Here is a 20,345-nt window from a genome sequence, read left to right on the forward strand (position 1 = left end):
TCATTTTATTATTATTTGAATACAGTATCACATAACACCAAGATTTAAGTGAGTCGCCGAACAATGTCAACCACAAAGGCTCACACCACCATCAGTCTATTTGGAGAACACAAAGGATTAAAACCCCAAATATCTGAAGCACTAAGTGACACCATGCAGAGAACACAACCTGTATGTGACCTGAAGTCAATGCACACAGACCTAGGAGATGCAGCCCAAGAGAGCAGAGAAGGATGGACATTCTGGTGTATCAGCCAGAGAAAAATCATGGAGAACGGAACTTTGAGGGAGGGAGGGAGGCCCCGTCATCAGGACCCAAGAACGCACCAGCCTCCAAAAAAGGCCGACGTCTGCCAAAAAACAAACACGCTGCCATGAGAACTCTCTAAAACTGCTTCTTTCTGTTGGCCTCCCCCGGTTTCCTCTGTCCCATCTCCGGATAATTTGCATGATAGGAAAATAGGGCAATAGTCAACAACATACCCTCTGATAAACAGCCTCGCAGGGTTCATTTCAGGCCGCGGGATTGCGCCAGGGGCGCTAATTCAACTGCATTCGATGCGGCTTTTAAACCCCCACGGGACACCTCGGTGAGCTGTTTGCCTGCAGTATCTGGAGAAATTAAAGACGGACGGACACAAGAAAATTAAAAAGATTACTTGTGATCCTGCGGGCTTAGAGAAGGACTACCTGAAATTCCTCAAGTTACCTTCTGGCTCAATTCGAGGACAGCAAGAGCACCTCTTTCCTTAGCTGCCTATGGAGGGGGCGGGCTACTCTACCCAAAGGCCTGGGTTCTACGGGCCCTCAGTGGGCAGGGGACAGCAGGACACAGATATGGCAGAGCTTCGGGACAGTGCGTGCCCTGAGAGGTCACAGCTGGAGAGGAAGGACTCCCTGGGAGCCTGTGACTCCAGAGGGGGTCAGGAGGAGATCACAGTGGCTAAATGCACCCACCCCAAACTAACAACTTGAAGCACATGGTCATTGTCCTTTCTGGGTGCCCGGGGAATACAAGGGCTGAGTACAATTTAAATTCGAGGAAGAAAATGGAAGGACTCAGCAGGAAGGAGGCCACGCTACTCTACCAAACTGGAGGGGCACCTGAAGTCCCCTGACTCATCTTTCCAAAAGACAGACAGATCTCCTTTAAGTCTGCCTGCGTCATGGCCCCCCGGAGGGGGATCAGGAGAGTGAGTGTCAGATAGAGGAGAAGGGCACCCCCACCCCAGCCCAGCCCAGGAGGCCAGGCTAGAGACTGCAGGCAAGTGGGCTCTGTGGACGAGCCCAAGAGGTGGTCCCAGAGCTGTCTGTTTATTTCTAGATCACCGAGGTGATGGGGGTCCCCTGTGGACTCCTGAAATGAACCCTGGTCACTGCAGAGAGGGCGGGAGAGACACAGATGCCAACTTGACAATCACACCTATTCTGGTACGTCAACCTTTAAAACAGCAGATTCCAAAGTACAGAAAAGGCATTTTTAGCACTGCAGGAATCCAGAGCAACTCATGCTTCCAGAGGGAAGGTCTCGCTAGGACCTCGCCAGGAAGAGCCTTGCAAGGAAAAAACCTGTTTTTTCATCCCCCCCCCTCCATGGGGGATCCGACATATCCATTTCAAAGCAACGCTTTATGAATGCACATCGAAAAAACACTTAGGGAAACAAAAGCGCTGCTGGGGGAACAACGAACACGCGCACACACACATATGCATGCACATGCATGCACGCACGCAGTGTGGCTCTGAATCTCCGGCACATAATCTGCCTACTGAATACCCTAACGCGTCCCTCTGCTTTCCAAAGAAGACTCTGAATAGCGCACACCACAGAGAAGGCTGCAGGCGGTCCCCTCCCTGGGGCCATTTGTAATTCCTCATGTAGCAGCCGAAACAAACTAAGCTCAAGCTGATGTCCAGTGGATTAATCTCCAGGCAGGAGTCATTGCCTTTGGCCAGAAGATCCAGGAGCCCCCGGAGCCTCTGGCCCCTGCCCCCGCCTTCTGTGGCTCCGCTGTCCCCCGTGGGTGTGGCCCTCTTCCCTAAGTCCATGATGGGTAGAGAGCACCTTGATGGCAACTGAATCGACCGGATCTTCTTGATAGAAAACACTAGAAAATATGTCAGCGTTAAGGGGAGTCCTGGTTCCTGCTTCCGCAGAAAGCTGTGGGATGAGCTGCTGCTGTTTCTCTTTATAAGATCCTATACCTTCAGGCCAACGAATCAGCCTCACCACCAGGCACCACCAGCCGAATATCAGAGAAAGAACAAATTATTCACAGCCATCTTCCACCTTGAAAGCGAGTTTTTTTTTCATTGGTGAGTCTCCTACACTTTCCTCTTACCTCAAATGTAAGCTCTCTGGACACAAAGCAGGAAGAACACTTTAAGACAACCACTTCTGACTTGTGACACATTTAAAGACCAGACAACCACCTTTACAAATATGCAATGAAGCATCGTCATTGCCCACTGACCAGGAAAATCCACTTCTTCCTGATGATACAGCCTTCTGCCTACAGAACTCAGCAGGCCCAAAGACAAGGGAATGGGGCTGAATTCCCCCCTTAGGTTACTTCAAACCAGAACACTCCCAAGATGTCCCACTAGCTCGAGTCACCCAAGCAGTCCGGCGTCTCAGGCGAAAGCATTCATTTCTTCAGTTATTCCTATGTTTGGCCAGAATAAGGACCAGGAGGATACTGGGGTTTTCTTCAGAACGTCGTTTGTTGTCTTTGTATTTTAAAATAAAATGAATGTTTTCTTACAAACAGTCCATGAGAGGCATGAAGCCCAGTTGTTCCCGCAGGCTCTGCCAGTGGAGGTAATTCTGGAAGCCAACTCCCTTGGGACACAGGGGTGTCCCCTGCCAAGCAGCGCCGCACACGTTCCCCCAGCAGCAGGTGTATGAAGGACCCGCCCTTCCTTCTCCTTCACTGTCGGATACTGGCCCCCACCAAGAGAGCCGGCAGCAGGCACACCAGTCACTGCCCACAAGGGCCCGTGCTCAGTCATGTGCTGGGCACCAAACAGTTCACTGATCTAACACCTGCTCACTGATCCCCAACTTCTCCTTCCAATGAGCTGGGAGCCACAGGTGAGGTCCCATCGGGAGCCCTCCTCAGGGGAACCACAGGTCACCGAGCGGAGACCCTCCACATCCCAGCAGCTGGCTCCTCAGAGAGAGTGCTGGCCACCCTTCCAAAGTACCACCCTCTGTATCCTTAATCAGAACAGAGACAAGTCACCTGCCAGAGCTGCTGCTTTGAGATTTTTATCTCATTTTGTAACTGACAACATTCACAAAGAACAACGTATTCATCCATCCACGTTTATTAATCACCTCTTCTGTGCCCGGCACTGTGTTGAGAGCTAAGGTAGTTTAGTTGCCACGTGCTCTGGAAGCGGGGTAGAATCTGAGCATCACATACAACAGGCAGGTTTTCAACAGAGGAAAACCTGTGGGCGCCACACACAATACGAGGCCTACGAGCTCCACGGGATGAGTCACTCTGATAGCACTGCAGCTGTCCCGGAGATGACATGCCTCCCTTTTCTCTAGGAACCTTCCTGACAGCTGGGACCAACAGCACACATTCCCAATGACTTCCAAATGCCAACCCCAAGGAACTAGAGGAGAGAGGTTTTCCCATCTAGACATTCCCCCATCCCCAGTCTGGGGGACTCCTTCCCTTCTTAAATGGCAGAACCCAACTTTGCTCATCATTTCCACATGGAGACCCTTGAATCCCGATCTGTCCAGACACCCTGCCAGCCCCTCAAAGAGGGCCATTGCACCATCAGCAACGGACACGGCACACTGATCTTGGTGGTTGAGGAAAGTCTGCTCAGCTTGGCCAGCTCAAGTGGAAAACATGATGCCCATCTTTCAGTCTGTAATATTCCGAGTTTGAACTATATGAAACTATCTTTTTTGAAATGTCCGTTCCATATTCCAATGATGTACCAGCAGAGTACAGTGGCTGGCAGACTCAATGAAGCGCACTGAGGTCCACAACGTGAAAACTCTGATGAATTACTCGTCACCCCCTTCAAGAGAGCAGGCCCCCACAGAGCTCAGTCATGAACAGTCACAGATCTGAAAGGCATGCCCCGTCTCTATGTCCTATCATGTCAGCGACAGGCCTGACCCGGCCAAGTTCTAAGGACGCAATCAGAGACACTGGGGAATCTGCCCCACAAAATGTAATGGGTTTCACGGGCTCGGCCCCAGGAGGAGGAGGAGGAGGAGGATGAGGGTCCTTGAACCTAGAGCCCTCCCAAACACAGCGCTCCTGTGGCCCCACTGGGTATGGCCTCCTAGGTCCCTCCCAACTCGGACATTCTGCTCTAACTGGAGTTGGGGCATTCATTAGCTGAGACCACAGAAGAAAAGGTTTTCACTTACATCTTTCTGGTTGGAGTGGAAAAACCTGAGTGCAAAGTTACAGGCCTGGGAGGCAGCAGCATATTGACCTAGAGGCTCTGCGTAGCGGGTCAGAAGATAGCTGGAAGAAAAATCACAGGCAGGTCAGGATCGTGCATCCCCTGTGGGGCAGGCAGCCGCCAGGCACCACGCAGCGGGGCTCACGATGGGCAGCTCAGCCTCAAGGGGCTCCCTGGGCTACGATCTCAACCTGGGATTATTGTCAATGAACCTGATACTCCGATACAACCCAAAGCCTTCTCCAAAAGCATGCTTTAAAGGCTGGGTTCCAACCATTATCACAGAGTTTGGAGAAAACAGAGATACTAAAGGATTTCTTGCAAAAAAAATAATAACAATATTTTTTTAAAATCTCAGAGTTTTGACAGGTGGCCAAATGAGGCCTCACCTTCATCTCCGGGGAACAAACAGACAGACTTCACAATAAGGACTCACTGAGTCCGCCACAAATATGCCCCAGAATCTAGGGCACCCCTCACTCACCCCCTGGGCCAACCCCAGCTCTAACAGGCCAAGAGGACGCTGCAGACAGCTGGCAGGTCCAGTGAGACCCATTTCCTGGCGAGTCACAGGATTCTAGGATTTAGAGCTAGAGACCCGCCCAGTCTAACTCCCCCATTTCACAGAAGGCCCAGAGAAGGTGGAGGACTTCTCCCAAAGCCAGGATCTGAACGCAGCTCTCTGAAAGCCCCACTGAAGACTCCCCGGGCCTCTCTATCTCCTATCACGGAGGACAGCTTGGTCCCAGCATCCCTGGAGGAGGTGGGCAGAGTGGGGTGCACAGCATTCTGAGTATCTACTACCCACCCGATGGTGTCATGCTGGATATGTTTAGCATCGAGGCTGGAGTACAGGTCCACCACGGGCTCAAATGCCCCGAGCAGGCAGTAGATTCGGACGAGCAGCAGTTTGAACTGGGCATTGGAAGGACTGTGGGTCAAACCTTCTTCTAGCAATGTTAGGGCCTGCCACACAGCCCTCTCTTCACCTGGAGGTTTAAAAAAAAGGCAAATGATCCAATGACACTGGCAGGAAAATGGACACAAACCATCACCATGAGCAGATACCAAGAGGAGAGTTTCCAATGGGAAGGACCGCCATCGCCTGATGCGCACCCTTGCCAGCCATGGAACTCCCCCAAGATCTGGTGCCTTGACAGGCCCATTCAGGCTCCATTGCAAAGCGAGTTTTATCTCTGCAAAGCAGGGTCACCTCGATGGGGCTGCTCCTGGGCCCTGGCCTAGCAGGGAGGCAATGTGGGAAGGGGCTGTGAAGGCCACCTCGCCCAGTGCAGCCCAGGGCAGTGAGGAGGCAGCGAGGTGAGCCAGTTGGGGCCGACCCCAGGCTCGTCCTGGTAATCGTCTCAATCTAACATTGTCTTTCACCTACTGTGACTAGAAGCGCAAGTCATCTTTTGGGAATGGGTGAACAGACGGGGAAGAGCTCTAGAAACAGACAGCAAACTGTCCTACAGGAGCACAGAATGAAGACCCCACCTCAGTGGGCACTTCTATCAGATGCCCAGCACGGTGCAGTCATCCCGCCAGAGAGGGCCCCAGGGACCCGCAGACCTGCCCGCGGCGATGGCGTACCTGCTTCCAGCCACATGTCAATGAGCACGTGCACGGCAAGGAGGCAGTAATAGTCTGAAAACTGAAGCTCTGTTTTTAAACAGGATTTTCCTGGAAAGGGAAAAAAGCATCATCTCAGCATCAGGGAAAACCACATCTGTCCCACGCGCTGTGTTCACGCCTCATTTGTCCTCACTGCACTCAAAGCCTACATGTGACCCCTGCGCCTTACAGAACATTCTCAGAAGGCAGTTAGTGAACTGCACCTTGGATCATAGGCCACCATCAGGCTCAAAGGACACTCAGCAAAAAAACAGAAAAAAATGGGCAGGAGGGAGAATAGACAGTGGGATCTTTCACAACTCCAGGAAGGGGGAGACTTCTTAATAAAAAAAAATTAGGAAGCTTTTTTGCACAAACAAAATCAATTCAATTAGGAAGTATAAGAAGAGAAACTGTAGATTAGTAAAAATATAAATATATATATGCCCATCCTTGCACCACCTATCTCTTAGTCCAATATTCAAGATATCTAGGAATTAGCACAAATGTGGAAAACCAAGAACAATTCCCCAATGGCTAAATAGTTAAAGGATATGAACAATTCTCAAAAGAATTGTAAACTATAAACAACCATATTCAAAATTTTTTCAAATCACCAGTAAAGAAATGCAAATCAAAACAATTCTAAAGTTTCACATGGCACCCAGACACAATGGGTGGGAATGGCTGGGGCTGTCGGGCTCATGGGAAGGCAGGCAGCTTAATGATCCAGCTAGCTGTTCAGGGAGGCAATGATCCCTGCTTCCCCCCAAAAAAAGTGACTTAAAATGCCCATACACTGCAACACCCAAGAGATCTCACTCTGGGCACACACTCCTAAGAGGCCAGAGATGGGGAGAAACACCCCAGCAATAACCAGAAATGCACAGCAAACCTTTTTTTTATGATGGCAAAGGACTAGAAACAAAGAAGATCTGACCCATGAACCTAAGAGATTACTAGTGTGGCCTAAGAAACGGCACGAGCGTATGAAGATTTTGGAGAAACAGAAGAAGACACGTTGGTGTGGAGCCAGCGACTGCGACAGCAACATAGACGAGGCTGAATGCAGGTTAAGTAGGCCTCGGGGAGTGGAGAAAAGGCTCCTCCCTCCCTTCGTGGCAGAGGTGCGGGGCTATGGCCACGGAACAGGGCATGCACTATCAGATGCTGGTTTCTTTCCTAATCTCTGCCACAAGCGAAGGATTAAGGGGAACCAAAGGGTGCAGGTTTGGAAAAAAGCAAAACCCCAAACAAGCAGTTACAGAACTAAGTTGACCACAACCACTGTTTTTATTTCTGCCCAGCTGTGCTTGGATGGCTTGGTGGGGTGGGATGACCCTGGGGCCTTGAAAGCAAAGGCGGAGGAGAGCGGTGCAGTATAGGAATGCTGGGCTTGGTGTTGGAGGACCTGGGTTCCAATCCTGGCTCTGCTACCTACTGCCTCCCTGTGTGATCTCAGAGAAGGCCCTTCCCCTCTTGGCCTCAGTGTCCTAATCTGTCGCTTCTGAACACCAGAGCCAGCAGCCTCCCAAGCTGCAGAAGCAAGCCGGGTGTCCGCAGCGAGAGGACCAGCCGCGAGGTGGGCCGCAGCCTCGAGAAAAGGTCGCCCCTCCATACCCACACTGATGAAACCGGAAGCCCAGGGGCATCTGAAGGGCACATCTGTCTACAAAGAGACACACTATTTTATCCAGAGACCGATGCTCATCGTGTCATCTCGTTGTTGTATTTTAAGATGAGCCAAAAATGGGCCAATACAATAAACAACACATTTCCCAGGCCTCGAGGAGGTCAGCGGTCAGCAGGGAGGACAGCCTGGCCCTCAAGCCCGGGAAGGCAGCTCACCAAATTCCAGGCCGTGCTGGTATCTCAGCATCAGCTCCCGGACCACCCTCAGCTTCTGATCCTTGTCTATGCCGTGGTACAGGCCCAGGAGGCGCATCAGCTGCACCACACACAGGTGCTGCTGCAGGCCCTTGATGTCAGCGGGCAGGGCCAGCTTATCTTCTGTGGGGGTGGACAGGGGCACCTCTCCCAGGAGCTGATTGATGAACTGCCAAGGGCAAACAGAGGCAAAGCTTGTAAGTAAGTCAACCTGGTCTTCCCACCCATCCACGCCCACCCCCTTCCCCCCCTGCCCAGGCCTGGTCGTATCTGTTCCAGCTTGGCTAGACTTGACCACCCTGCAGCCTCACAAACTGCTCTGGGACGGCCTCTCCCCCCGGGGGGGGGCAGGGCCTGGAAATGGAGGGTCCTCTCCCCAGGGCGGTCGCCAAGTGCTGATCTCCCCCACCACCACCGGTGAAGGCACACATCACCAGGGCTGGGGGCAAGTGATCGCCTGAACTCCTAACACCCCTGGATCTCTGGACTTAACAAAGAGCCCTGCGGTCTGGGCCAGAGAAGACACAAACCTGGCCTCATTCCTGGAACTCACTCCCTCCTAACTCCCTGCACCCCTTCTGAGACAGGCCACCGTGTAATGGCCCAGTTAGGGCTGGGGCTAGCCACACTGACAAAATGAGCGAGATCTCGGACAGCTCAAGTTAAATTCCAGGAGTAGCTAAGTTTATTTCGACAACTGTGTGCAGAGACCATGGTGAAGAAGAGGTGCTGTGTGGAGCCAGGACAAGGTGAATGCCCTCACGGAGCTTACGGTTCAGAGGCAGAGGAGAAACAAAGAGAGGTAAGGAACTCCAACTGATGATCACACAGGGCTGGAGCCCTAGCTCACAAAAACACAGGTCCACGGGAGCTGGGGGGTGGGGCAGGGGGAGCGTCCAGAGGCCAGGCTGGCTGGAGAGTGGAGAGGAAGAGGACGTATGACAGAACCACACCGAATATCAGAGTGTGAAGAGACCAGTGTAGACCTTTCTTCCACACCATCATCATCCTCAGCCTCATTCCCACAGCAGCTAGCATTCATCAGACGCTTTAAGGTTCACAAGGCACTGATCCTCACAAGGGCCCTGTGAGGTGGGTGCTATCATCATCCCCTTTCTCAGATGAGGAAATTGAGGCCGAGTGACGTGCCTGGGCTCCACAGCTAGTGACTGTCTGAGGTTGGCCGCCGTGCCCCTCGTCCTGACTCTGGGGTCAAAAGGAACAGGGCAAATCCCTCTTCCGTGGGACATGCTGTCAAACACACGACTCAGCTCTCTTGGCTTCCCTGATTAAACATCCCTGGTGCCTTCAACCAGGCGTGATAAGGACTCAAGGCCCCCCACCATCCCCAGATGCTGATGCATGGTACCACGGACTCTTGCCTGCTTCCTCCTAATGCTCTGCCCCTCTGAATGCAGCCCCAGGTGATGTTAGCATTGTACCTGCTCACTGAGGCACGAGGAAGCATGGCACCAGTGTCTGGGGCCTTGAATGGTGAGGAAACCAGCTGGCCCAAGAAGCCACTGTGCTGGCCAAGAGTGATCTATGAATGCATGGGTTTGGGCAGTAGGGTGAGGGGCAGCCCGAAGAGGACGAGAGCCCAAGTTCTTCACCGGGGGCCACGGACACTTTTTTAGTATTTTGATAACCGCATTTCAACATTATTGGTTTCCCTGTAATTTGTGCATTTAAGAGAGGATTCTAAGAAGGGGTGCACAAGCTTCCCCAGGATGCCAGAGGGGCCCAGGACACAGGAAGCTAAGACCTAGCAGGACGTGACAGGCAGGCCACAGGAGATACAGGCTGGAGCTCACAGAGCAGGACCACGGACACACATGCGGAGACGGATGGTGTGGCGCCTCTGAAGCCAAGAAAAGAGCCGGCTTCTCCAAGAGGGAACCTGGCACCAAATGTTCCAATCCCGTTAACATGGATTAAGAGTTTACAAAGCCAATCAATCCATCAATAAACACTGATTAAGCGCCTACCAGATGCACTATGCTAAATGCTGGGGAGACAAAGGACCGTCCCTGCCCCTCACGGGGGAGACAAGATGCAGACAAACATACAGACAGTGAGCTAGGCAGAGGATAAGTAAGAAGCAATAAACAGAGGGAAGGCACTGGAATTACAAGGCACAGGTGCCCCCGGAATAACCTGCACTCTCCTGGAGACAAGAGAATAGAAGAAGGGTCATTGGACTGGACGGTTAGTAAGTCACTAAGTCACCTAAGAGAGAGCTCAGGGAGGAGGCAGATTCCAAGGGGTGGAAGAAAAGAGGCGGTGGTACGGCAAGAGAGATCGCCAGGCTCGGCCTAACAGAGACCGCGAGGGCCGGAGGCTGGGAGGACGTGACTGGTCGTACACCCCGTATGTCCCTCATTAACACAGAGCAAACAGACTCAGAAATGACCTGGCAGAGTTTCTGGGATTCTCAAACAACCCAGTCAAATCAAGGCTGTCTCAGAAAAGCTGTCAGTCCTCAGTGCTCCATTCCCAGACAGGAGCCTGTCTGTGTGCCCCAAGATCCTCCCCCGGGGGCAGATGCTTACCTTTGTACACTGCGAGGCAGGCAGAAGGTCAATAAACACCTTCAGGTCAGTGAAACAACAAGGCTTGTCTCCAAATTTTTTGAAATATTGAAACATTAACTCTTCTGGATCACCTAGGAGATACAATCACCAAATTACCGAAAAGACAAAGAACATTCAAGGGCACGTTAGAATGGAAGCTATGCAGAGCTGTGAGCGTGGTGCCAGTAAACCGTCAGACCTGGACCACTCACCGGCTCCAAAGTGGCAAAGGCATGATGGGCAGGGAGGGTGAAAAGAGGACTGGCCTGTCAAGAACAAACCACGAAACCAAGGCCTGATTCGAGTGGAAGGATCTGAACTCGGGTCTTTGGACTCCAAGCCCGCCATTCTACCCCCAGTGCCAACCTCTCTGTCTCATGCTGTGGGGCCTCAGTCCGGAAGACCCGCTTCCAAATCCCACCTCTGACACCGACTGGCCGGGTGAGCCCAGGGGCGTCACGTCACCTCACACAGAACCCTAACACTCTACACTGGTCCCACACACCGGCAGAGACAGCTTCCTCACCCCCAGTTCACCACACTGGTGAGGTCACGAACTAGAGCAGCCCCCTCCCCCCAAAAAACCGTACTTCAAGATTACAGACCTAACGGCCAAATAGTGACAAATCGAATCCGTGCAAGAGAGTGACCCGGATTTTAAGGAAACCCTTTCTCTGCAATACTTCCTATGGTGCCTCTGAGCCCTTCCATTTTAGTAGGAAGAAATGTATGAAAGATGACGTGTACTTGGGCACCCGCAAAAAAGGGTGTGTGCGTGCGTATGTGTGTGTATGAGTGTGCGTGCGTGTATGTGTGTATTTATGTGAGCGTGCACGTATGTGTGTATAAGTGTGTGCATGTGTGTATGAGTGTGTGGAGTTGTGTGAATGTGTATGTGCTCAGGTGTATGAGTGCATGTGCGTATTGCATGCGTAGGAATGCGTGAGCGTATGTGTGTGAGTGTGTGCTTGTGCATGTGTGTGCACATGCGTATGTGTGCATGAGTGTGAGCATATGTGCACGTGCGTGCATGTACTGGGCACTCCTGAGTGGCAAGGCAGAAGAGCTATGAACTAGTCATTTTGTCAGCATTTTGTCAAGGTTCATTCTCTGGCAGCAGACTCAGTACCCTCATCACAACTGGGTGATCTTAAAATGCATTTACACGCTCAGAATCTTCTTAAGCAGGTGGGCAGGGTGGGGCTTCCTAAGCACGGGAGAAGCTACCCCACCACCACCCATGTGCCTCCCCACCATGGGGGCACCCCAGCAGGGGCCTGCCCACTCCTCACCCAGCTTGTGCTCATCATTACAGCCCTGATGCCGCAGGCGTCGGATGAGCTCCAGCTTGGCCAGGTACGGACCCCGAAGGTGCCGGGAGCTCTTTGACTCCTCCAGGATCCTCTCTTCAATGAACCTGATGGCTTCTTCTGCGGAATAATGAACTTCTCCTTCCAGAGAGCTGGGGACAGATGCACAGACACACAGACTCTTGGGCCTCTCCCCCACCTCCCAAACCGAGGCCCAAGAAGGCCACTGCCAACGGGGAGGAAGCAGGGAGCACCAGACGACAAAGGAGGTCACGGGCCAGGTCGTCTTATTTGTTACAAGCTTTATTGGCAGCTCATTGTTTTTACAGCACAATCACTTCTGTGAAGATGCCCCTCCAGGGGATCACCACCACGGTGAGTGACATCTGACAATGTGGACAATGCTCCGCCCCAGGCATCCCCCACCTCGCTTCCACTCTCTGAAGCACGCCCGTCATTCTGCTCAGGGGAGGCTGGGAGAGATGAGTGCTGTCGTCCCAGAAAGGCTGGCCTGCCCCTCATCTAGAGCTGCTGGGGGCTGAGAGGAGCCCAGGGGGCTGCCTTCCCCTCCCAACCACCCACGGTGAAGGTAGAAAACAAATCCACTTACTGTTCTCCTTCTGCAGGAGGGGTCCAGGCTTCCTCGATGAGTTGAAAGACAGAGTCAAAGTAAGTCAGATAGAACTGCCAGTCATCTGAGCTAAAATCAAAGAAGACCAAGGCATCAGGGACCATTAAAGTCGCCCCCTGGCCTTGGGAGCCACGACCCTCCTCTCTCCTCCACAACTGGGCCATGGGCTCGAGAGGGGGAGAGTGCGCGTCCCGTCAGGGGCTCCCAAAGCCATGGGGCATGGGGCCGCTGCTCACCCCACCCTGCCAACGCGGCAAGCTCACACTCACTTCTTTAACAAAAGCCTCCTGGACAGTGCGTTGCACTCCGGCCACCGGCTCAGCTTCTTGTACATGGCCATACACTTGTTTTCTCTGCTCTGGAGCTCACTGGTCAGCTTCTCTACAACCACAAAAGGGATTCATTTAAAGGGATTCCTTGCCTAAGAAGAAGTCTCTTTGTGGACAATACTGGGAAGGGGGACCCTGGAGGTTACCCCGTCTTCCCGACAATCTGCCGCGGGTCAATGAGCTCCCTTCCCTCCCTCTACCATCTGTGAAACAGCAGGAATGAGGGACGTGTTTCCCGAGGAGGCACAGGCTGGTGCCTGGGCACAGTGGCCGAGGGCTACTGAGCTTTGGCCAGGGTTAGAGAAGGTGGAGGGGCAAGGGAGAAGGGGTGATGAGGAAGAAGGTGACACCAAGGAGAAAAATGAATCCTGCCCTCTCAGACATCCCAATTCCCAGGGCTGAACACAGGAGAAAGGAATCCAATCAGACTTGGCAATTTAACCTTAGCATAGCTCGGCAAGTGAGGATTAGAAAGGATTTTAATGCTGGGGCACAGCTAGAAGGCCCCCGCACAGAAGGGGCGTCCTCCACATGGTCACTCCACCGACAAGGAGAATAAATGACAGAAAGACACTGTAAACTCAGCAGTGCCCTGCCACAACGTGTAACCTGCAGCCCACAGGCATTACAGCCTTGCCCACCTCCCCCACTCCAGCCGCCTGACTGCTCCCCAGCGCTCTGCCCACCACATCCCTCTGTCTCTTCTCCTTCAGAACAAGTCAGGTTTAGAGGCTCAAAGGCCAACAAAAGCCAGGATGGGCCACGAGGGCCTTTGTTAACCAACATGAAATTGTGGCGTTAACTCCAAGAGTCGCACTGGGCTGAGGACATCACAAAAGGGGGGAAGCCCAGCCCAAGGCCAACCCCCAAGTGGCACCTCCCCATCCACGGAACCAGCTGCTCCCAGCGGGGGAAGAAAAGATTCTGCAGCTGCTAAGGAAAGGCAGCCCAGGTCAGCCCAAGCAGTGTGTCAGGGGATCCCGGTTCAGATCCTGTCTCTGTGCGGCCAGTGCTCAGTCACTTGTTCCCCCCCTTCCCCCGGAAAAGGAGAGGCCTGAACGATGGCCCCTGGGGTGGAGGATCCTGTGATAATCAATCCCCATGAAGAGAGGATCCAGCCACACCACCCTGCACCGTGCTGAAAAGATTGGGGACGTCTGTGACGGGTGCTACAAGTGCATCACTTAATTTAAGATCTCGTATTATAGGAAACTAAGCCCTTTTGGTGAAAGGGCCTTATCACAGCCCGAAGGCCCACACCAGGCAACCCCCTGCACACCCCACCCTGCGCCCTGACCCACAGGCAGTCACCTCCTAGCTTGCCTCTGATGACATCCAGGGCTTCCTGGTACTTTCCCAAGCGCTCCAGGATCATGTAATAAAGCTCAACCTGAGGAGTAAAACCCAAAAGAAAACGAGAACCAGTGAGATGCTTCCAGGCAGAACGGCTTCACAAAGCACAAAGACAGGCGCTGGCTGCCACCTGGAGGAAACAGGCTGAGAGGACCTGGAGGTTTATGGATGTTGACAACTAGGCATGGCTCTGAGCACCCACAAAAACACATTCTCGGGCCCCTTCCCAGATCAGGTGCCCCACCTCGCTCACAGAGACAGAGCACATGGGTGAGTCGCTTTACAAATCCTTGAATCCTCCAGTGGGGCATTTATAAAGCACCTACTACGGGTCTGGGGGGGAGGGAAGGTGCTAAGTGCTAGGGACACACCATCCAGAGTGAAAAGCTGTCAAGCTGCACGATCTCAACCCACACTACTCTGCGGAAAGACTTTGAGGCCACAGTGCCCTGGCCTGCAGGGTCACAATGAAGGCCATTCTGGCACAGCGGTAACAAAACCCGTGGCCAGCATTCTCCTGCACTCTCTCTATTTGATCCTCAAAACCGCCCTGTAAGGTCACTGGTTTGAGCAGTGTGACGATTTCCATTTTGACAAACGAGGAGACTGAGGCTCAGTTTCCTTGCCTTGCCTGAGATCCCACTGCCAATAAGCACCAGAGCTGAACTATGAGCCCTAGTGCTCTGACGGCAGCCCCAGCCCTCGTCGGCTCAGTCTGCCGCTCCCCAAGGTCGTACAAGGAGAAAACGCGACCTCAGAATACCTACTTCAGCCTCAGCTTCGATCTTGTCCTCCTTCACCATCTTCTCCACCATTCTCTCAGCAAGGGGCAAAAACATGGTTTTGGAGAGGTTCTCATCCTGTGCTGATATGGACTAAGGGAAAGGAAAGACATTGGTCAAGGCGTCACACGAGCGGCCTTGAGCGGGACGCTTCCCCGACCCAACTCTGTCAAGAGCCAATCGATGCTGACAACTAGCCATCCTCACTGAGATCTACAAAGCCGATCCAAGCAAGGGCTGATCTCAAGCTCTACGAAAATACTCATTACAACAAATTCACCTTGAGGCTTCTTCAGACAGCGAGCTCCCCCAGCACACAAAACTCCCCAGAAATGTCTATCTTGTAAATGGAGGCACACCCACACAGGGTCATGCTGGAAGCCATGAATCGCTTTTCCCTTGGACGTTTCCGAGGTGGCCAGGGATGGTGGGAGAAGCGCTGGGCTCAGTCGGCGAGCCTGGGATGACCCACATGGCTACACACAGGTCACAGAACCTTTGTCCACCGTCTCCTATCCCGTATAATGGAGCAGCAGCAGCTGCCTCAGAGGGTGGCCAGAGTCCAAATGCGAGAACGCTCTAGCTGTGGGGCACTTTGAGCTTTTCTCTTTGGCAGCTGGGCCAGGACAGAGTTTGTAGGCATACAGTATCACCAGAAGACCTCTAGGGCTCCTACTGAAGGTCACCCGCGGCCTGTGTTCTCCTCCCACCCCCAATATGAGCTCACTGCTGGCAACTAGAGACTATGTCTATTTATGAATAAAGCAGATGAACCTGAGGCTTTTTAACTAACTTTTGAGTTCTGGACTGGCTAATTGATTCATCTCTGAAGACCCAAAAACCTTATTAGCCCTCCCTAACCCCCTCTCCCCCAAGATCTGCTGCCATGACCCGGGGCAACAATATCACTGGAGATTAAGACGACAAGTAGAAAAGATCAACCAGGACATAAAAGCACACTCTATCTGCTAGTGAGGAGAGGCAATAAAAACTTTGATTGTGAAAAGTAAACAGACAATACTCAAAGTACATATTTGAAAATGGCCCTAACCCCATATCCCTACTAGAAGAACATGAGATAAGCGAGTTATTGAGGGCAACGATAGGGAGTCTAAAAAGGTCCCCCTCCCCCTACGGCATTCTGAACCCCATACTCACTTGCATAATTAAACTCATGACAGACCAGAAGTAATAAGGGTTTTTTGGTACAATCTTATAAAGTGCCATTCCAGCCTGAAAGAGAAAGACAGTCTTTAACTCAGGAAACTTCTCAGACCCAATGAAAGCACTCAACGATCCCAGTACCATCATGCTAACTGATCGCCAATACAAGCCCCGTCCTGCCCAGTGCTCCTACAGCCGGTCTGAGATAGGCAGCCATCTCTCCCTAGGCAACCACCAGATATTGGCTTGGGGATTTGCCTAAACGAACCCACTTCATCTGAGACATCACATTGCTATGGACCCAAAAGAAACCAGCTCCAAAAAATAACACACACTGCATTCTCATTTCAAAATGAACACAGAGTAGCCTGGAGCATCGGAGGGCAGGGCAAGAAGACACAGGCGTCCCAAGATTTCATTGCCACCCCTGGGCCGCTCCTGCCGTGTGAAATCTCACATGCCAATCGCACTGGTGTGCACGATCAAGGACAAGGTCCCCCGAGACAAATCTCTTACCCTCTTTTGCAGGGCTGGGGGAGTCACAGTCAAAAGCAGCCTGGTAAACAGCCTAAAGCCAAAAGAGGCGAGAAACAGGCCGGCCGCACATCACCCTGACCAGGCCACACTTGCTGATTTTAACAATGACCGCCCATGGGCCACAGTTTCCACTGCAAACACTGGTCTGCCAGGGGAATCCTAAAGGGTAAGTGTGACTGCTGGGGTCTTTCTCTAGCTCTCCTCTTGTGCTAGGAAGATTTCTGTTTAATATGATCCCAAACCCCAATATGAATATCAAAACAAATGAGCACATGAAGGGGGAGCTGCCACAAGAAAGTCTAAAGCCAGGCTGCCTGGCATTTCTCAAATGGTCCCTGCAGGCCCTGACACTGTATTTATTGTAGAAAGGAGTCATGTGCAATCACAGGAGAAACACGGGACCAAAAGAAAGCATTGTTGTTAAAGGGCATATGAGTTATGTCCCACAAACACCTAAGTAGCGAAGAAGATAGTACTTAGGAAAGCAAATCCATTTAAATGACAGAAAGGAAAGCCAAGCCAGCAACTAAAAATAAAGTGGACCTGAAAGCTTTTCTAGGCGAATCTACTTAGCATGAAGGTTATTTTCTAGGTGTGTTGGGACTGAGACTGTCTTAATATAGCAGGCTTCTCATCTACCTGAGTCCTTCACTTTTAAAAAATCAGGGGGAAAAATTTCAGACATTCTCATTTCTAGGCACAATTAACCTAATCTGAAAATGCTGAGACAAGCCGTAACCCACCAGAGCCAGCTTACCAAAGTCCCAATAGATGCTTTAAGGATAAACACTTTCTATCATCATTGTACGTTACACAACTGTCGCGTATTTGTGGACTCCTTCAAATCAGACTGTGAACTCCCAGAGGGCAGAACTTTGCCCCAAGCATCTGGTCATTTCTCACAGAAATGTTTTACATAGAGTAGATGTTTAATAAATGGTTGATTCACTAACAAATTAAAAAAAAGCCCATGAGTATTTCTTTCTGGACCAAAGATACTTTGCAAACAAAGTAAGAGGCAGTAGGGCCCACCAGAGAGGATGGATGATGAAGGAATAAATACAGGAGCATTTATTAACCTCTTACTTACCATGTGCCAAGAGCTGGGAGTACAGAGGGAAGACGGGAGCTAGCCCCTGCTCTCAGGGAGATCACATTGAGTAGGGGGAAGGAAACACACAGGCAGGGGCTGGTAAGGCCCAGGCTCCTCTGGTCACCTTGGGATGCTGGTCCCACAGGAGGGGCCACCAGCAAAGGGACAGGAAGGTTGAGGGTAGGCTCAGGGGTAGGGAAAAAGACAGTGTTCCAGCTAGGTTCCGGATTTGGCAGGGGCCCTCTAGGAACCCCATGGGGTCTGGGGTGATGGGGGGGAGGGGCGGAATCCAGCTTGGCACCAGGTCTGGCTGGGGCTCTCCAGATACCGCAGAATGGGAGGTAGGGCCTGAGGTGGCCTGGAAGGGGGAAGGAGAAGCTGGAACTTGGGAGTTAGGAAGACCTGGGTTTAAATCCTGCTCCAGATACTAGCTGTGTTACTAAGGATAGGTTATTTATGCTCTCTGGGCCTCTCAGCTTCCCATCTGTGAAATGGGAATAGTAGCACCTACCACAGGGCTGTGAGGATCCAATGTAAATAAAGTACTTTGTAAACCTCACATCTTAACAAATGCTAACTAGCATTAATATTAATAAAATAACATCATAAGCCACGCAGTTGGCTCTTTCGGGCCTACTCTAGGATTTTTGTCCTTTTCAGTCTCTCAAGAAGCAATGGTGCCAGACAAAACAAAGGGTATTCCGAGGTCAGAAGAATGGATGGAGAATGCAGTGCCAGCTCACTCTTCCAACCCACAAGAGAAGCGTCCCCAGCCAGCCTCCCGGCCCTCGCTGCCGCGGCCGCCAACACCTGCTGTGGCCAGTTACCTGCTGCATCTTCTTGTACTCCCCAACTCGAGCATAGGCCATGAAGAGGTGGGAGTGGTACTCCTCGCTGTTGGGGACCTTCTTCACAGCGGCCTCGTAAAGCTTGGTGACCAGTTCCGCTGTGACAGAAACAGGCGAGACGGGTGAGATTTCACTAACAACAGCTCTTCCCCATTTGGCCAAAGGGGCTTCGACTCCACTCAGTCAACAAGCATACATTAGGGGCTTATGATAGGCCAGGCACTGTGCTGAGCCCTGGGGATACGAGGACCAGCAAAACCATCCTGCCCTCAGGGAGTTTACATTCTACTGCAGGGAGAAGAACACAACATCTCCACAGAAAATTAAATTTGAAATATGGATGACAAAATTTCCAAAGAGTGCTCTAACAGCTGAGGGCGCTAGGAGAGGCAAAGGTGGCATCTGATCTGAGGTCAATGAAATTAGGGCCTGATTCTGCATGACTGGAGAGGTGGACTGGATATGTAGGGGGAGGTGGAAGGAGGCACACAGGATGACGCCGGGGCCGCCAGTGTGGGCGACTGGAGGATGGTGGTGCCCTCGGAGGAAGAGGGAAAGCAGTGAGCTCTGCCTGGTCACAGAGCCCACGCCAACTGACCCACTGCCCCTCTGCGTGAGTGGCACACAGCAGGCCCTTAACAAATGAACCCTTGAGGAATGGGACTGATGGTCACACTCTTCGCTCCCCTGAAGAGGAGCTAACGCCTTGCTCCAAACTACTTGGAACAGCAAAGAATGGGGAGAAGGAGGTCAATGCTGGTGGACAGAGTGGGAAGGAATGAGCAAATGAGCGAACAAGGAAGCCTGCAATCCTTGGTGGACCCAGAGTCCTGTGAGCCCTCACCAGTGCCCCGAGCTGCTGCTCTCGGGGCTCCGACAGCTGGGAGGACTGAGTGGAGCCGCTGGGCCCTGCCCGGCTCCTCCCTTCCCAGTCCTCATTCCTTTCCTCTGCCCAGCCCCCACATCAGCTGCCAGTGCTCACCTCCCCTCTGGACATCTAAATTACAAGGGATACTTCAAGGAGACAAAACCCAAGTGTGCACAAAATCATAATGCCTAAAAGTGCCTCTCCACTTTTAAAAGAGACACAACGTTATTAAAAACAAAGCTGAACAAAAGACCCACGTCTGTGCATCTCCCGATAAAGGATGGTCAGCGCCTGCAGGGAATTGTCATCGGTGGGCTCGAGGGCGGCGACTTCTCGTGCCAGGGCGAAGGCGTCATCCTGTTTCCCAGTCCTCTGTAACCCAATCGCTTTTAATACCTATGGAGGAAGGAAAGAACCAGCTGCCAGAAAGGGAATGGAAGAGACTCAGGGAAGGAAAAGGAACCCAGAGATTTCATTCCAAAGCAGAAGACGGAAACAGATTTTCACTTTTTGGTGAATCTGATCTGCCGGCCTCCCTTCTCTCACTGGACACGCATGGGGACCACACAGGACCTCATTGCAAGTGATCTGTGAGAGGCCACGTACAGAGAAAGGAAAAATGAGTTTTCTAGCTTCGAGCAGACGGTGGCACTTGAGCGGAGTTTTAAACGGATTTAAGAACTGAATTCTCATAAATGGAGGGAAGGGTGTGGACTCAATGTATAATATGGAGGTGGAAAAGACAAGACCGTATAGAAATAAATGCTTAAAAGCATGTGTAGTATTTCACCTTTAAGCCAATACAGTCTGAAAAGCCACAGGTGAATAGACACTTCGGAGGTTAATCAGCAAAAGACTTTAGAGTGGCTGGAAGACCAAGTATGAGCAGTAGGAGGAGGGGTGTGAGTATGAC

General features: G+C 51.9%; 1 protein-coding gene across 1 annotated transcript in view; it reads right to left on the reverse strand.

Annotated features, from left to right (window-relative positions):
• Nucleotides 1–20,345, reverse strand: part of NAA25 (N(alpha)-acetyltransferase 25, NatB auxiliary subunit) — a 45,207-nt gene that overhangs the window by 14,095 nt on the left and 10,767 nt on the right. The window contains exons 3-15 of the mRNA XM_027862498.1: nucleotides 19,690–19,828; nucleotides 18,544–18,662; nucleotides 16,081–16,155; nucleotides 14,908–15,015; nucleotides 14,099–14,177; nucleotides 12,728–12,839; nucleotides 12,438–12,527; nucleotides 11,810–11,979; nucleotides 10,497–10,609; nucleotides 7,906–8,113; nucleotides 6,037–6,126; nucleotides 5,252–5,432; nucleotides 4,406–4,505 (exon numbers count right to left, since the gene is read on the reverse strand). Of these exons, the coding sequence (XP_027718299.1) occupies nucleotides 4,406–4,505; nucleotides 5,252–5,432; nucleotides 6,037–6,126; nucleotides 7,906–8,113; nucleotides 10,497–10,609; nucleotides 11,810–11,979; nucleotides 12,438–12,527; nucleotides 12,728–12,839; nucleotides 14,099–14,177; nucleotides 14,908–15,015; nucleotides 16,081–16,155; nucleotides 18,544–18,662; nucleotides 19,690–19,828 (1,584 nt within the window). The remainder of the gene's footprint in view (nucleotides 1–4,405; nucleotides 4,506–5,251; nucleotides 5,433–6,036; nucleotides 6,127–7,905; nucleotides 8,114–10,496; nucleotides 10,610–11,809; nucleotides 11,980–12,437; nucleotides 12,528–12,727; nucleotides 12,840–14,098; nucleotides 14,178–14,907; nucleotides 15,016–16,080; nucleotides 16,156–18,543; nucleotides 18,663–19,689; nucleotides 19,829–20,345) is intronic.

The sequence above is a fragment of the Vombatus ursinus genome, unplaced genomic scaffold, assembly GCF_900497805.2.
Source record: "Vombatus ursinus unplaced genomic scaffold, bare-nosed wombat genome assembly UNPS02001287.1, whole genome shotgun sequence".
Classification (NCBI taxonomy): domain Eukaryota; kingdom Metazoa; phylum Chordata; class Mammalia; order Diprotodontia; family Vombatidae; genus Vombatus; species Vombatus ursinus.